At 50.8% G+C, this 16,413-nt stretch overlaps 1 protein-coding gene across 2 annotated transcripts in view; it reads right to left on the bottom strand.

The window, feature by feature from the left end:
• The window catches only part of RRP36 (ribosomal RNA processing 36), a 150,857-nt gene that overhangs the window by 17,847 nt on the left and 116,597 nt on the right, over positions 1-16,413 (bottom strand). For both annotated transcript variants that reach the window (XM_075598838.1, XM_075598839.1), the window contains exon 6: positions 2,660-2,734. In XM_075598838.1, the coding sequence (XP_075454953.1) occupies positions 2,660-2,734 (75 nt within the window). The remainder of the gene's footprint in view (positions 1-2,659; positions 2,735-16,413) is intronic.

The raw sequence follows: 16,413 nt of genomic DNA, 5'->3' as shown, positions 1-16,413 counted from the left end.
CGTCCCGCCCTCTTCCCTTCCCTCGTCACGCCCCGCCCTCTTCCCTTCCCTCGTCACGTCCCGCCCTCTTCCCTCGTCACGTCCCGCCCTCTTCCCTTCCCTCGTCACGCCCGCCCTCTTCCCTTCCTCTTCCCGCCCGCCCTTTTCCCTTCCCTCGTCACGCCCCGCAATCTTCCCTTCCCTCGTCACGCCCGCCCTCTTCCCTTCCCTCGTCACGCCCCGCCCTCTCCCTTCCCTCGTCACGCCTCTTCCCTTCCTCATCACGCTTCCCTCTTCACGACCTGCCCTCTCCCCTTCCCTCGTCACGCCCCGCCCTGCCCTCTCCCCTTCCCTCGTCACGACCTGCCCTCTTCCCTTCCCTCGTCACGTCCCGCCCTCTTCCCTTCCTCGTCACGCTTCCCTCTTCCCTTCCCTCGTCACGCCCGCCCGCCCTTTTCCCTTCCCTCGTCACTGTCCCGCCCTCTTCCCTCGTCACGTCCCGCCCTCTCCCCTTCCCTCGTCACGCCCCGCCCTGCCCTCTCCCCTTCCCTCGTCACGTCCCGCCCTCTTAACTCGTCACGTCCCGCCCTCTTCCCTCGTCACGTCCCGCCCTCTTCCCTTCCCTCGTCACGCCCGCCCGCCCTCTTCCCTTCCCTCGTCACGTCCCGCCCTCTTCCCTCGTCACGTCCCGCCCTCTTCCCTTCCCTCGTCACGTCCCGCCCTCTTCCCTCGTCACGTCCCGCCCTCTTCCCTTCCCTCGTCACGTCCCGCCCTCTTAACTCGTCACGTCCCGCCCTCTTCCCTCGTCACGTCCCGCCCTCTTCCCTCGTCACGCCCGCCCGCCCTCTTCCCTTCCCTCGTCACGTCCCGCCCTCTTCCCTCGTCACGTCCCGCCCTCTTCCCTTCCCTCGTCACGTCCCGCCCTCTTCCCTCGTCACGTCCCGCCCTCTTCCCTCGTCACGTCCCGCCCTCTTCCCTTCCCTCGTCACGTCCCGCCCTTTTCCCTTCCCTCGTCACGTCCCGCCCTCTTCCCTTCCCTCGTCACGCCCACCCTTTCCCCTTCCCTCGTCACGCCCCGCCCTCTTCCCTTCCCTCGACACGCCCCGCCCTCTTCCCTTCCCTCGTCACGTCCCACCCTTTTCCCTTCCCTCGTCACGTCCCGCCCTCTTCCCTTCCTCGTCACGTCCCGCCCTTTTCCCTTCCCTCGTCACGTCCCGCCCTCTTCCCTTCCCTCGTCACGCCCCGCCCTCTTCCCTTCCCTCGTCACGTCCCGCCCTCTTCCCTTCCCTCGTCACGCCCCGCCCTTTTCCCTTCCTCGTCACGCCCCGCCCTTTTCCCTTCCCTCGTCACGTCCCGCCCTTTTCTCTTCCCTCGTCACGTCCCGCCCTCTTCCCTTCCCTCGTCACGCCCGCCCTCTTCCCTTCCCTCGTCACGTCCCGCCCTCTTCCCTTCCCTCGTCACGTCCCGCCCTCTTCCCTTCCCTCGTCACGCCTCGCCCTCTTCCCTTCCCTCGTCACGCCTCGCCCTCTTCCCTTCCCTCGTCACGCCCCGCCCTCTTCCCTTCCCTCGTCACGTCCCGCCCTCTTCCCTTCCCTCGTCACGCCCCGCCCCGCCCTCTTCCCTTCCCTCGTCACGCACCGCCCTCTTCCTTCCCTCGTCACGCCTCGCCCTCTTCCCTTCCCTCGTCACGCCTCGCCCTCTTCCCTTCCCTCGTCACGCCCCGCCCTCTTCCCTTCCCTCGTCACGTCCCGCCCTCTTCCCTTCCCTCGTCACGTCCCGCCCTTTTCTCTTCCCTCGTCACGTCCCGCCCTTTTCTCTTCCCTCGTCACGTCCCGCCCTCTTCCCTTCCCTCGTCACGCCCGCCCTCTTCCCTTCCCTCGTCACGTCCCGCCCTCTTCCCTTCCCTCGTCACGTCCCGCCCTCTTCCCTTCCCTCGTCACGTCCCGCCCTCTCCCCTTCCCTCGTCACGCCTCGCCCTCTTCCCTTCCCTCGTCACGTCCCGCCCTTTTCCCTTCCCTCGTCACGTCCCGCCCTCTTCCCTTCCCTCGTCACGTCCCGCCCTCTTCTCTTCCCTCGTCACGCCCCGCCCTCTCCCCTTCCCTCGTCACGCCCCGCCCTCTCCCCTTCCCTCGTCACGCCCGCCCTCTTCCCTTCCCTCGTCACGTCCCGCCCTCTTCCCTTCCCTCGTCACGTCCCGCCCTTTTCCACTTCCCTCGTCACGTCCCGCCCTTTTCCCTTCCCTCGTCACGTCCCGCCCTTTTCCCTTCCCTCGTCACGCCCCGCCCTCTCCCCTTCCCTCGTCACGCCCCGCCCTCTTCCCTTCCCTCGTCACGTCCCGCCCTCTTCCCTCGTCACGACCTGCCCTCTTCCCTTCCCTCGTCACGCCCCGCCCTTTTCCCTTCCTCGTCACGTCCCGCCCTCTTCCCTTCCCTCGTCACGCCCGCCTCTTCCCTTCCCTCTTCCCTTCCCTCGTCACGCCCTCTTCCCTTCCCTCATCACGGCTTCCCTCTTCACGACCTGCCCTCTCCCCTTCCCTCGTCACGCCCCGCCCTCTTCCCTTCCCTCATCACGCCCCGCCCTCTTCCCTTCCCTCGTCACGCCCTGCCCTCTTGCGCGCCCCCCCCCCCTTGTCAAGCCCTGCCTCACGTCACGCCCTCTCCCCCCTCGGGACCTCTCTCACCATTCTCTGTATGAGCTGTTCCAGCTTCTCCTTCAGCTCCGGATTCCGAACCTTCCTGAGCTTCTTATTAACGACCTATCGAAGAAGCACAATACACAGAGATTTATACACAGAACGGCCTATCGAAGAAGCACAATACACAGAGATTTATACACAGAACGGCCTATCGAAGAAGCACAATACACAGATTTATACACAGAACGGCCCTATCGAAGAAGCACAATACACAGAGAATTTATACACAGAACGGCCTATCGAAGAAGCACAATACACAGAGATTTATACACAGAACGGCCTATCGAAGGAGCACAATACACAGATTTATACACAGAACGGCCTATCGAAGAAGCACAATACACAGAGATTTATACACAGAACGGCCTATCGAAGGAGCACAATACACAGATTTATACACAGAACGGCCTATCGAAGAAGCACAATACACAGAGATTTATACACAGAACGGCCTATCGAAGGAGCACAATACACAGATTTATACACAGAACGGCCTATCGAAGAAGCACAATACACAGAGATTTATACACAGAACGCCTATCGAAGAAGCACAATACACAGATTTATACACAGAACGGCCTATCGAAGAAGCACAATACACAGAGATTTATACACAGAACGGCCTATCGAAGGAGCACAATACACAGATTTATACACAGAACGGCCTATCGAAGAAGCACAATACACAGAGATTTATACACAGAACGGCCTATCGAAGGAGCACAATACACAGATTTATACACAGAACGGCTATCGAAGAAGCACAATACACAGAGATTTATACACAGAACGGCCTATCGAAGAAGCACAATACACAGAGATTTATACACAGAACGGCCTATCGAAGAAGCACAATACACAGAGATTTATACCACAGAACGGCCTATCGAAGGAGCACAATACACAGATTTATACACAGAACGGCCTATCGAAGAAGCACAATACACAGAGATTTATACACAGAACGGCCTATCGAAGAAGCACAATACACAGAGATTTATACACAGAACGGCCTATCGAAGAAGCACAATACACAGAGATTTATACACAGAACGGCCTATCGAAGAGGCACAATACACAGAGATTTATACACAGAACGGCCTATCGAAGAGCACAATACACAGAGATTTATACACAGAACGGCCTATCGAAGAAGCACAATACACAGAGATTTATATACAGAACGGCCTATCGAAGAAGCACAATACACAGAGATTTATACACAGAACGGCCTATCGAAGAGGCACAATACACAGAGATTTATACACAGAACGGCCTATCGAAGAGCACAATACACAGAGATTATACACAGAACGGCCTATCGAAGAAGCACAATACACAGAGATTTATACACAGAACGGCCTATCGAAGGAGCACAATACACAGATTTATACACAGAACGGCCTATCGAAGAAGCACAATACACAGAGATTTATACACAGAACGGCCTATCGAAGAAGCACAATACACAGAGATTTATACACAGAACGGCCTATCGAAGAAGCACAATACACAGAGATTTATACACAGAACGGCCTATCGAAGAGCACAATACACAGAGATTTATACACAGAACGGCCTATCGAAGAGGCACAATACACAGAGATTTATACACAGAACGGCCTATCGAAGAGGCACAATACACAGAGATTTATACACAGAACGGCCTATCGAAGAAGCACAATACACAGAGATTTATATACAGAACGGCCTATCGAAGAAGCACAATACACAGAGATTTATACACAGAACGGCCTATCGAAGAGGCACAATACACAGAGATTTATACACAGAACGGCCTATCGAAGAAGCACAATACACAGAGATTTATACACAGAACGGCCTATCGAAGAAGCACAATACACAGAGATTTATATACAGAACGACCTATCGAAGAAGCACAATACACAGAGATTTATACACAGAACGGCCTATCGAAGAAGCACAATACACAGAGATTTATATACAGAACGGCCTATCGAAGAAGCACAATACACAGAGATTTATACACAGAACGGCCTATCGAAGAAGCACAATACACAGAGATTTATACACAGAACGACCTATCGAAGAAGCACAATACACAGAGATTTATACACAGAACGGCCTATCGAAGAAGCACAATACACAGAGATTTATACACAGAACGGCCTATCGAAGAAGCACAATACACAGAGATTTATACACAGAACGGCCTATCGAAGAAGCACAATACACAGAGATTTATATACAGAACGGCCTATCGAAGAAGCACAATACACAGAGATTTATACACAGAACGGCCTATCGAAGAGGCACAATACACAGAGATTTATACACAGAACGACCTATCGAAGAAGCACAATACACAGAGATTTATACACAGAACGGCCTATCGAAGAAGCACAATACACAGAGATTTATATACAGAACGGCCTATCGAAGAAGCACAATACACAGAGATTTATACACAGAACGGCCTATCGAAGAAGCACAATACACAGAGATTTATACACAGAACGGCCTATCGAAGAAGCACAATACACAGAGATTTATACACAGAACGGCCTATCGAAGAAGCACAATACACAGAGATTTATACACAGAACGGCCTATCGAAGAAGCACAATACACAGATTTATACACAGAACGGCCTATCGAAGAAGCACAATACACAGAGATTTATACACAGAACGGCCTATCGAAGAAGCACAATACACAGAGATTTATACACAGAACGGCCTATCTCAGGGAAACTCACGGCAGGCACCTGGAACCCACCCAACCCATTCAGAGCAGCAGAAGCTGCTGTCACAGGGACAAGCCTCCCCGGCTGGGCTCAGAGTCACTTCCAAGATGCATATTGGTTTAAGGCCGATTCCAGAATCATAAGAAATGAACAGTTGCAAGTTGCTCAGTGGACTCCTGAAGTCCAACCAAAGGCTGCACTTATAGTGCCGGCAATGCGACGTCGCCTGAAAACAAAACGCTTTGCCGCCGCCATGTGCGCTTATAGTAAGCGCGACGACGACAATGCGACGTCGCGAAAACTGGTAGCCGGCAAAATTGGATTTTTCAAGGGCTGCCGCCTCATGTGACGGCCCTTGAACCAATCAAATGCCAAGAAAGCCGCGCCGCTGCGCAAAATATAACTTTCGCCTGTGGCGATGGGTGACGTCACCTGTCGTGTCGCCATTGACGGCACTATAAGCGCGGCCTAAGTTTATTTTTTATCGCAAATGTTTATCACAGTGTTAGCTTGTTGTTAACACCACTATAATTAAGAGCAATCATAGAAATAAATGGCACGCCACTGTTAATAAAGACATGCAGGTATAATTCTGCTTCTGGTGCTTACCTCCTAATGGTCCCGGCGTCTCAAGGCTGGACCTGATAATGGCACAAAAATGAAGGAAGGGAGGAGCACACGGGAGACTTGATTTGAGTTTTGAGAAACTTAAATAAGGTGTTCACCGCATCAGAGCTTTAGTACAGATAACGTTTCAGGACCGATGTGTCCCGTGTTGGGTCTGAGGAAGGGACACATTGGTCCTGAAACGTTATCTGTTCTAAAGCTCTGATGCTGGGAACACCTTATTTAAGTTTCTCAAAACTCAAATCAAGTCTCCCGTGTGCTCCTCCTTTCCTTCATTTTTGTACCAATATAATTAATATAGGTTAGGAAAGTTTTCCCAGTGACGCATACAAAAGGGGATCAGGGGGGTACCATGGCCCAGTTGAACCCAAACTAACCTCGCGCATCCAAGATAATGCGCCCGCGCCACATAGGTTCGTGAGCAAACCAAGCCAAGCAGCAAGTCCCAGGTAAACGAGGATCAACGATCCATGAGCTCATGGGTCACTTAGCCCCCTTTCTCCCCCCCCCCCCCCCGTGAGGGTCTGTTATGTCACTACTCCTATATTTCCCTCAAGCCCGGCTGTAAATATGATTCACGTTACTGTTTATATAGTAATTATTCTACACACATACCTCTGCCACCAATACCCCTAGGTATTTCTCTAGTGGATCCTGTGGTGGACTCCAGGCTTGTTTTAACAAATGTAAAAGATTGTTTAAACCTGAGGCACGGATACGGTGGGGATACGGTGAGGATACGGTGGGGATACGGTGAGGATACGGTGGGGATACGGTGAGGATACGGTGGGGATACGGTGGGGATACGGTGAGGATACGGTGGGGATACGGTGAGGATACGGTGGGGATACGGTGAGGATACGGTGGGGATACGGTGAGGATACGGTGGGGATACGGTGAGGATACGGTGGGGATACGGTGGGGATACGGTGGGGATACGGTGAGGATACGGTGAGGATACGGTGGGATACGGTGGGGATACGGTGAGGATACGGTGGGGATACGGTGAGGATACGGTGGGGATACGGTGGGGATACGGTGAGGATACGGTGGGGATACGGTGGGGATACGGTGAGGATACGGTGGGGATACGGTGAGGATACGGTGAGATACGGTGGGGATACGGTGGGGATACGGTGGGGATACGGTGAGGATACGGTGGGGATACGGTGAGGATACGGTGGGGATACGGTGAGGATACGGTGGGGATACGGTGAGGATACGGTGAGGATACGGTGAGGATACGGTGGGGATACGGTGGGGATACGGTGAGGATACGGTGAGGATACGGTGAGGATACGGTGGGGATACGGTGGGGATACGGTGAGGATACGGTGGGGATACGGTGAGGATACGGTGGGGATACGGTGAGGATACGGTGAGGATACGGTGGGGATACGGTGAGGATACGGTGGGGATACGGTGAGGATACGGTGGGGATACGGTGGGGATACGGTGAGGATACGGTGGGGATACGGTGAGGATACGGTGGGGATACGGTGGGGATACGGTGAGGATACGGTGGGTCTTGAGAAATCTCAAAAATGAGAGAATTCCAAGTGGCCTGCGGATCTTAAAGGAAACCACCGATGGGTCGGAAAACAAATCATTTTACTACTCAATGGACCACATCATAGACAATTGCTCGTCTGAGCTGATGCAGTTGTTAATTACAGAGAGAGCCAAGGATTTAAAAACCAGTTAAAGATGAATGAGCTACAATTACTCATGTCAGCATTTAGAGAAGATAAACCATTAGGAGAATTGGATCTGGTGTTATCATCTAATCTGGACAAATTTGAACAAGAAATTACCAATATCAAACATCAGAAGTTCTATAGAGCTAGAATAGATCATAAACTTGATGAACAGGGGAATAGAATAAAAAACACCAATGTTGGGAAAGAATGAAAGCGACAGCCAGCAGAATCGTGCGCTCAAATGTATGTATGTGTGTGTATGCGTGTGTGTGTGCGTTTGTGTGTGAATGATTGAAGAAGTTAAAAAAAAAAAAAATATTTATTAAAGTTTTTTTTTCTTAAAAAAAAAAAAAATCTCATCTAGCACTTCCTTTCACCGCACACACGCACGCACACGCACGCACACACACACACACACGCACGCGCACGCACGCACGCGCACGCACGCGCACACACGCACGCACACACGCACGCACACACGCACACGCACGCACGCACGCACACGCACGCACATCCTGTATATAACAGCCCTAAGGGACTTTAGGAATTACTAGAGATGAGCATAAAGACCATGGAAGAAGAAACTAAGGAAAACTGAACTATAAAGATAGGAGAAGATATGAGAAAAGGGATTGAGGAAGAAGAGACTTCCAAAATAGGCGGTATAACAAATTTGAAGTTGGCAGACTTTCACGCGGATTCCCCTCCTTCCCACACCCCCCGTTTTTTAGGAGCACTGCCCCCTCCAATCTCTGGGGGTTCGGAACGGCTAACTAGCTGCACGGTGGCGCTGGCTCACGCCGGTAACACTGGAGAGAGCGGCGTACCCCGAAAGTTTACTTCACCTCAGGACTGCTTTCATATGAGACCACACGAGTCACACAAAGGCGGCCCCCTAGAGAGGCGGCTCCCCAGAGAGCCGGCCCCCCAGAGAGGCGGCCCCCCAGAGAGGCGGCCCCCCAGAGAGGCGGCCCCCCAGAGAGGCGGCCCCCCAGAGGGATTCCCCTCCTTCCCACATCCCCCGTTTTTTCAAGGGACAATGAGGGAACCCGTGAGAATCCCATCGTACAGAAACCTAATGACAAGTCCATCAATGGAAGGGAAAGAGACACTGGGAGAAGGGGGAAGGAGGAGGAGAGGAAGGGGGAAAGGAGGAGGAGAGCAAGGGGGAAAGGAGGAGGAGCGGAAGGGGGAAAGGAGGAGGAGAGGAAGGGGGAAAGGAGGAGGAGAGGAAGGGGGAAAGGAGGAGGAGAGGAAGGGGGAAAGGAGGAGGAGAGGAAGGGGGAAAGGAGGAGGAGAGGAAGGGGGAAATCCACTTGCAAAGAAACAAACCCCATACGACAGCACGTTAAGAGATCATTTATAACCTCTCTGCTCATCGGGTATCACAGCAATGTTCCCTTTTAAGAAAAGCATGGTCTTTTCCCATCTACGAACCAGCTGTTCCAATTGTATGTGGACCTGCCGACATTTGTCGGTAAAGACATTAAAGAGACACTTTCTGAAACTAGAGAAATAAAAAGCTATTAGCGATCTAGGTCTGTTATATAATAATAATAATACTAATATTATGGGAGGCGGCAATGTATCTGGGAACACAAACATATCCTGAGAGAATGTGAAGAAATGGGATAAGATGAGATTACAGTTTTGGGAGATTTAATACAACTATTACAGGACAATGAGGGTGTTATCAGAATACTGTCATTGGGGATAACATCAACCTCATAATACTTCAGGCAGATAAGGGAGGGGGCAAGTTATCCAAAATAGGAGGGTTACCTCATCGAGGCAACGAAGACTCCTCTCAGATAAAGACTCGGACAATTATGAAAAGATCATTCGGGGACTTTCAGTGAGAAATGTTAAGGCGTGTTTGGAAGGGGCAAAAAGGGAAGGGGGTTTAATCAAGCTGAATTCAATTTTTTGTTCATAACTTATCCCAAAATCCTGATATTTTATCATATCCCGAAAATGCACAAAAAAATCTATTGAATTCCCTGCGGCAGGCCCATAATTTCAGCCAACAACTCCATTACCGCCGACATCTCCGAATATGTGGATTTCGATCTGCAGGACTTGGTTAAAACCCTGCCTGCGTATCCCAAACCACGCGCCTGCAGTTCCACCTACACGGAGTGAATTCAACCGATCAGATACATGTATGATGGGTACGCTAGGCGAACAAGCACGTTATACCTCTACTAACCACAGTGATGGTATATTAGCGCATCACATTGTTTGGAGACAACCGATCTCCCAACGACAAATGTCATTAATACTAGAGAGTGTATGCATGGAGGCGCCTGCGCGACGGTGAGGCGAGTGGAAGCTTTGTCTCTGAGCTCCACTCTCACTGGCACTAAATAATCAAATAACGTCAGTAGCAGCGCGAATATCACAGCGCACAACTTCACTGAACATACGGTGCTGGCGACGAACAAAGTAACTCGCAGAAAAACACAACCTGGGTCTACATATTCCACAAGAGGAGAAGCAGCACATGCAGCACCGGCAGATAAGATGGAGTCCCCCGCACAGCCCGCACAATCAGACGCCCCAGAAACAGAGCCAGGGGATCAGGAGATAGTGAGGCGCAAAGACCTCACCGAGTTCTGTGCCCAAATGAAGAAGTTTTTTTATAACTGAACTATGGGCCATAAGGAAAGACCTGGACGCATTGGGAGAGCGGACGGATGCTTTGGAAACTAAAGCTGATGAGACTACCACGGAATTGGCACAGACACAGAAAACGGTGGCTACACTTTCTGCACAAGTCGGATCCTTGGAAGATAAAATTGAGGATGCTGAAAACAGGGACAGGAGAAGCAATGTACGCCTGAGAGGAGTGCCTGAGTCTGTCTCTGACCCAGAGGAATTCACAAAACAATGGCTGGAGCATCTATTCCCAGGTAAGCCAAACAATGAACTTCTTCTGGATAGATGCCACCAAGCACTTAGGGGGAGACCGCAAAGCGGAGACCCCCCCGAGGGATATAATTATGAGATTCCACCACTACAGAACAAAAGAAGAGATTTGCAGGATCTCAAGAGACACTAAAAATATGGAATATGAACAGATACAATTCCAAATCTTTCAGGACATCTCCCCGGTCAGCCTCGCCAAAAGAAGAACTCTGGCACCAATAACTACGGTGTTGAGACCAAAAGATAAAATACAGATGGCTCTTCCCCTGTGCACTAATGGTGCTGGAAAATGGGGTGGCACATACCTTGAGGAAGCTGGAGGAGGGTGATGACTTTCTGAGCAAACTAGGCGCAGGTGGGGAGGCTCAGAGATCCCCCCCGGTCAGCAGGAGAGGAGAGATCGCCCATTCCGACATGGAGCAAGGTGGGGGCCAACCGACGCGAGGCGGGAGAGGGAACAGCGGCGAACCCCAACTGATGTCCTCCTCCTGAGAGCTGTGCCTTGCCACTTCCAAAGAAGATGATCCAGCGGTGGCGCAGTTACTAGCTATGCATGACTACCTGTGTGCTCCCAGTCCCCTCTTTCGCCCTCTGAACTTCTTACTGTTTTGCCGAGACCCAAGTGGACCTGCCCCTGATGTGCAAGAGGCTGAAACGGGGCCCCGGGTGAGGAGCTAATCCGCACACTACTTGGAGACGACGGACATCTTGTCCTGCTCCTTCCCCGAGCAGAGCGGGAACTGCTCTGCCTTTCGCGTGCAGAGGGAGTGGCGTCATCTTGATGGGACAGAGTCACGTCATCCTCTCGCGAGAGGTCCGACTGGCCCGCGCTGGAGTTACCACCTGTTAGGACCAGTATGTCAGGCCAGAGTCTGCACTCATGTTAAGCTTCCATTTTGTATGGTCATAACTAGTTAAGATTCTGTAGTCAGCCTTTTTGCTGAAATATAATTCATAAATGCACTCAGTTTCTCTGCTAAATTGCATTTCATTCTTCCTGGCCAGGATACTACTAGATACTTTTGTAAGGTCAATTTCCTGGTGTTTTAGTAGAATATAATAGAATAGTTCTCTGCAAGAAGCAAGGTAGTGAAATATAGTTGCTAAGACTCAAGGTCTCTTTTGATAACAGACAATGAATAAGCTATGTATTTAGACAATTGCTTTTATTGAAAAAAGACACGTCTCAAAAGTCACGCCACTAATATGTCCTGCCCCTAAATCACGCCTCTAATCAAAGCTACGCCCAAGACACACCTAGTATACGCCCAGGACACGCCTATGTTACGCCTCTAACCAATATCTTTTTTTATTCTGTATAAAAACCATTACCCTATGAGTAATAAATTGAGACAAAGGATTTGAAACCTGGCGTGCGTTACGTTTCATTTTGTTCGTCTCCCAGGCCTGAAAAGTTCACCGAAGACCGGAGATAACAGTTGCAGGGCGTGAAGCTTCCTGGGAAGTCTGCTGCAAACAGGTGCAGATAGTGTGTCCGGTCACAAGGCTTCAGTTTTCTTTGCGGAGAATAGGTTCCTTTTGGTTCTGAAGCCAGGGGAAGGAAATAACGGATTTTCCTTCAGTTTGGCTTCAGTTTTGCTCTGCAGAGAATAGGTTCCTTTTGGTTCTGAAGCCAGGGGAGGAAATAACGGATTTTCCTTTCACCACCTTAAAGGGGCAGTCTTCTGGGAGGCAGGAAGGGAAGGTTGGCTGCCTGGAGGACCCTGCGCGCAGCGTGTCCGCCCCGGAGGAGGGAGACCCGAGACGATGATCGGGATAATACACAGGGGATCACGGGGGGGGGGGGCATGGGGGTCCCTCTTCCATACATGGGGGGCCATGGGGTCTCTCTCCCATACATACTTAACATAGGAAACACACAGACTATGTACAGCCCACACATGGAATTACAGAAGAGCACTCCCTAAGACTAAGGCCCCGCTCCCAGAGTCAGAGCGCCCGCACTGCAGACAGGCGGGGCGCTGACATACACAGACCGCGATATGCGGTCTGTAGGGAGCGGGATCCGGAGCGGGAGGTGGGCGGGAGTGGGAGGTTTGAGCAGGAGGGGGGGCGTGGCTTGAGCGGAGGGACCCGCTACTCTCCCCCCCCCCCTCCCTCCATGGCTCAGGTAAGTAAAGCAACACACACACACAGACAGACAGAGGCAGGCACTCACGCACTCAGGCACACACATACACACACACACACACACACACACACACACACACACACACACACACACACACAGACAGGCACTCACGCTGCTGTCACTCCACACTCCTCCCCGCTCCCCGAAGCCTCGCCTCCCCTCCCCATTGGCTCACAGCCACATCACGTGACGCGTCAACGCTAGGGAACACCATTCTCTTGTATCCCATAGCGGCTGACGCGCCACAGCGTGTAGTGCGCTGTGCAGCCAGGGGGGACCGGGACCGGCTCCGCAGGATTCCCCTGCTGGTGGGGAACTCGCATGTGGCCGCCCGCGCCACCGAGCGCAGCGGGACCGAGGCCTAAGACTCCCACAAAATACACACCACCCCTCCACAGTCCACACGAGCAGGAGGACCGTGCTTTGGACAGTCATGCCCCATGCATATGGGAGGAGGGAGAGAGTCCCGGGGGGCGGGGAAGAGTAGATTGTGCGGGTGATCCTGTGCCAGACTCCCCAAGGTCTAGTGAAGGGAATAAGAGACAATGAAGGTCACACGGTTTGGAACACAGTTATAGTTAATATAGTAAATATAGTTAGATCAGTTACAGGGTAAAGGTTAAGGGTCAACATGCGTACATTTATTCGTTTTAGAAGTTGATGGGGGATTGGGGATTAGAGCTGGAGAGGTTGTATAGTTAACAGTTATATAGTTCTATAGCTAAAGAAAGAGATTCAGAGATCTTGTGAACAAAGCTCGACCTGTACGGGAAGATAAGTTATATGATATAAGTTATAGGTTATATGATGGGCATTAACGGGAGTTATATACCTGCTTAGGCATGTAACACATATACTAGGCAAGAGTTAAGTATTAGATATGTAATAGGTAACGTTAGATAAGTAATAAAATAAGCATAATCAACAAGTAGTCTGTAATGGGTAATAGATAGCATGCTAATGTAGGTAGCCCCCAGGCTGAAGTAAGTAGGTAATAGTTTATCAGGTATATAGTCACGCACACATGCTAGAAGGACAATGTTTATGGTTAAGATGTATATAAAGTAGGGTATTCAAACATAATAAATAAGTTAGTGCTGTACGTAGTTCGCTAAGAAGTTTAAGTTTTAAAAAAATCACTGAAGTTTAAGTTTTTGTTAAGTGACAGACACGCGCCGGTGGGATTCGCTCCCGGCGTCGTGCATGCGTTCCTCGCATAGGTCCCTGATGAGTCAGGGCCATAAACAAGTCCCAGGGGGGTCAGCTCCCAGAAGGGAGGGTCGGCCGTCTCCAAAGGCCAGGCATATTGACCTAGCCTTTGGGCGTCAGAGTCGCACTCTGGGGATCCCGAGTCGTGCTCTGGTTTTTCATTTGTTATTTTTTATTATCCAGCAGAAAAGGAGACTGCGCTCGTCTGTCCTCTCCTGGATATCTCTGTTTATCCACCTCTCCCCCGCAGCTCCCAAATCCTCCGGCGATCACCCGGGACAACAGTCAGAAATACAATAAAGTTGGAGCGCAGAGAGAAAAGGGGGGTGTTAGACAAAATCACTTTAATGGGTAAAATAACATTTAAAACTTACAATTAGTAAAGCTGCATCGCCCATGGGGTTCCCAAGCCTGTCCTCACTAACACTGCCTCCCTCGGCAGTGTCCTACTGCGAGTCGCTGCCCTGCTACAACCCGGAAGTAGAAGTCCAATACAGGGCTCTCTCGCGAGATCACTACTCAGGAAGTGCTGGCTCTGGCTGGATAATAGAAATGAACCCCCGATAGGCTATAGGTACCACTCTCCAAGACCGAGTGTGTACCCTATATTCTATGCAACCCCTCAACGCGTTTCGCGCGATCTTGGAGAGTGGTACCTATAGCCTATCGGGGGTTCATTTCTATTATCCAGCCAGAGCCAGCACTTCCTGAGTAGTGATCTCGCGAGAGAGCCCTGTATTGGACTTCTACTTCCGGGTTGTAGCAGGGCAGCGACTCGCAGTAGGACACTGCCGAGGGAGGCAGTGTTAGTGAGGACAGGCTTGGGAACCCCATGGGCGATGCAGCTTTACTAATTGTAAGTTTTAAATGTTATTTTACCCATTAAAGTGATTTTGTCTAACACCCCCCTTTTCTCTCTGCGCTCCAACTTTATTGTATTATTTTTTATTATAACCGTTTAATTTATGTTTGGTATTTTGTTTTACCCCCTATGTGTTTCCCCTTGTACGGTCACCCTCTCCCTGTCCACCCCTCCCTACCATGGAGGGGTAGGGCGTCGACCCGTGCGGGAAGCGGGAGTCGTGGGGGACGGACGCCCCAAGGACATACGTCAGCTGGGTAAGAAGAAAGACAGATCGGGTGAGTCATCAAACTTTAGTCTGCTACACTTTTTACACAATAAAAGATGGCGTTGACCTTATTATCACATAACGTAAAGGGCTTTAATAGTCATCAAAAAAAACGATGACCTCTTTACGCAAGGGCCTCAAAGCCAACCAATTGACTGACATATGGAGGGAACTACACCCGACGGTTAGGGACTATACGTTCTATTCCCACCCCCATGGCTCCTACAGCAGAATCGATTACTTTTTTGTCTCCTGCCAACTGGTCCCTTTGGTTTCCCAAGCCGGGATCCATGACATTTCATGGTCTGACCTTGCACCGATAGAGCTAAGGTGCGAACACATCCGAACGGGCAGACCTGGGGCGAACTGGAAGCTCAACGAATCAATCCTAAAAGTCCCCGAGATTTGTGAGGCTATAGGCAATGAAATTGACCAATTCTTCCACACAAACACGGGCTCTGTGGATTCCCAGTTTGTATTATGGGAGGCTCACAAAGCGACGCTGAGGGGCATATTGATCAGCACCACAGCTGGGAGAAAACGAGAACGAGACTCCAAAATTGTTGAGCTTCAAACGGAATTACATTCCCTCACATCAAAACATAAGCGCAATCCAGACTCTCAAACACTATAAGAATTGAAGGATACCAAAATTGAATTGAATATGCTGCTGACCTCCAGGGCAGATAATTCACTGAGTAGGAAATTTTACGAAAAAGCAGAGAGGCCGGATACTATGCTGGCCAGGGCGCTCAGAGATAGGCAAGCGAAGTTTAACATCCAAGCTATACGCTTAAAATCAGGCACCCCCACGACCAACCCTAAGAAAATAGGGGAGGAATTTGGTTCATTCTACGAAACATTGTATAATGGAGAGAAAGTGGCACACAATGTTAAAACCAGCGAGTTGCTGAGAGATTTCTTAGCCAGCTCACAGCTAGGGAGATTGACGGAAGTAGAGGAGGCCATGGGCGCGGATTTCTCTATTGAGGAGGTGTCACAGGCCATCAAGGAACTCAAGCCCTCAAAGGCCCCGGGACCAGATGGCTTTTCAGGGCTATATTATAAGAAACTTGCCAAATTACTAGCCCCATGGTTGCTCCACATGTTTTTTTTTTTTTTCCCAATGTTTTTATTAGGCATTTTTAGAGAATACAACATTTCTGACAAATTTTGTTGCCTAACATTTTCCAAAACATATATTTTTTTTAAAGGGGGGGAAAGAAGGGCAACCTAAGTTGTCCATGAAAAAAAGGGGGGGGAGC

Source organism: Ascaphus truei, chromosome 4 (genome assembly GCF_040206685.1).
Source record: "Ascaphus truei isolate aAscTru1 chromosome 4, aAscTru1.hap1, whole genome shotgun sequence".
Lineage (NCBI taxonomy): Eukaryota > Metazoa > Chordata > Amphibia > Anura > Ascaphidae > Ascaphus > Ascaphus truei.
This window is presented reverse-complemented; position numbering and strand designations above follow the sequence as displayed.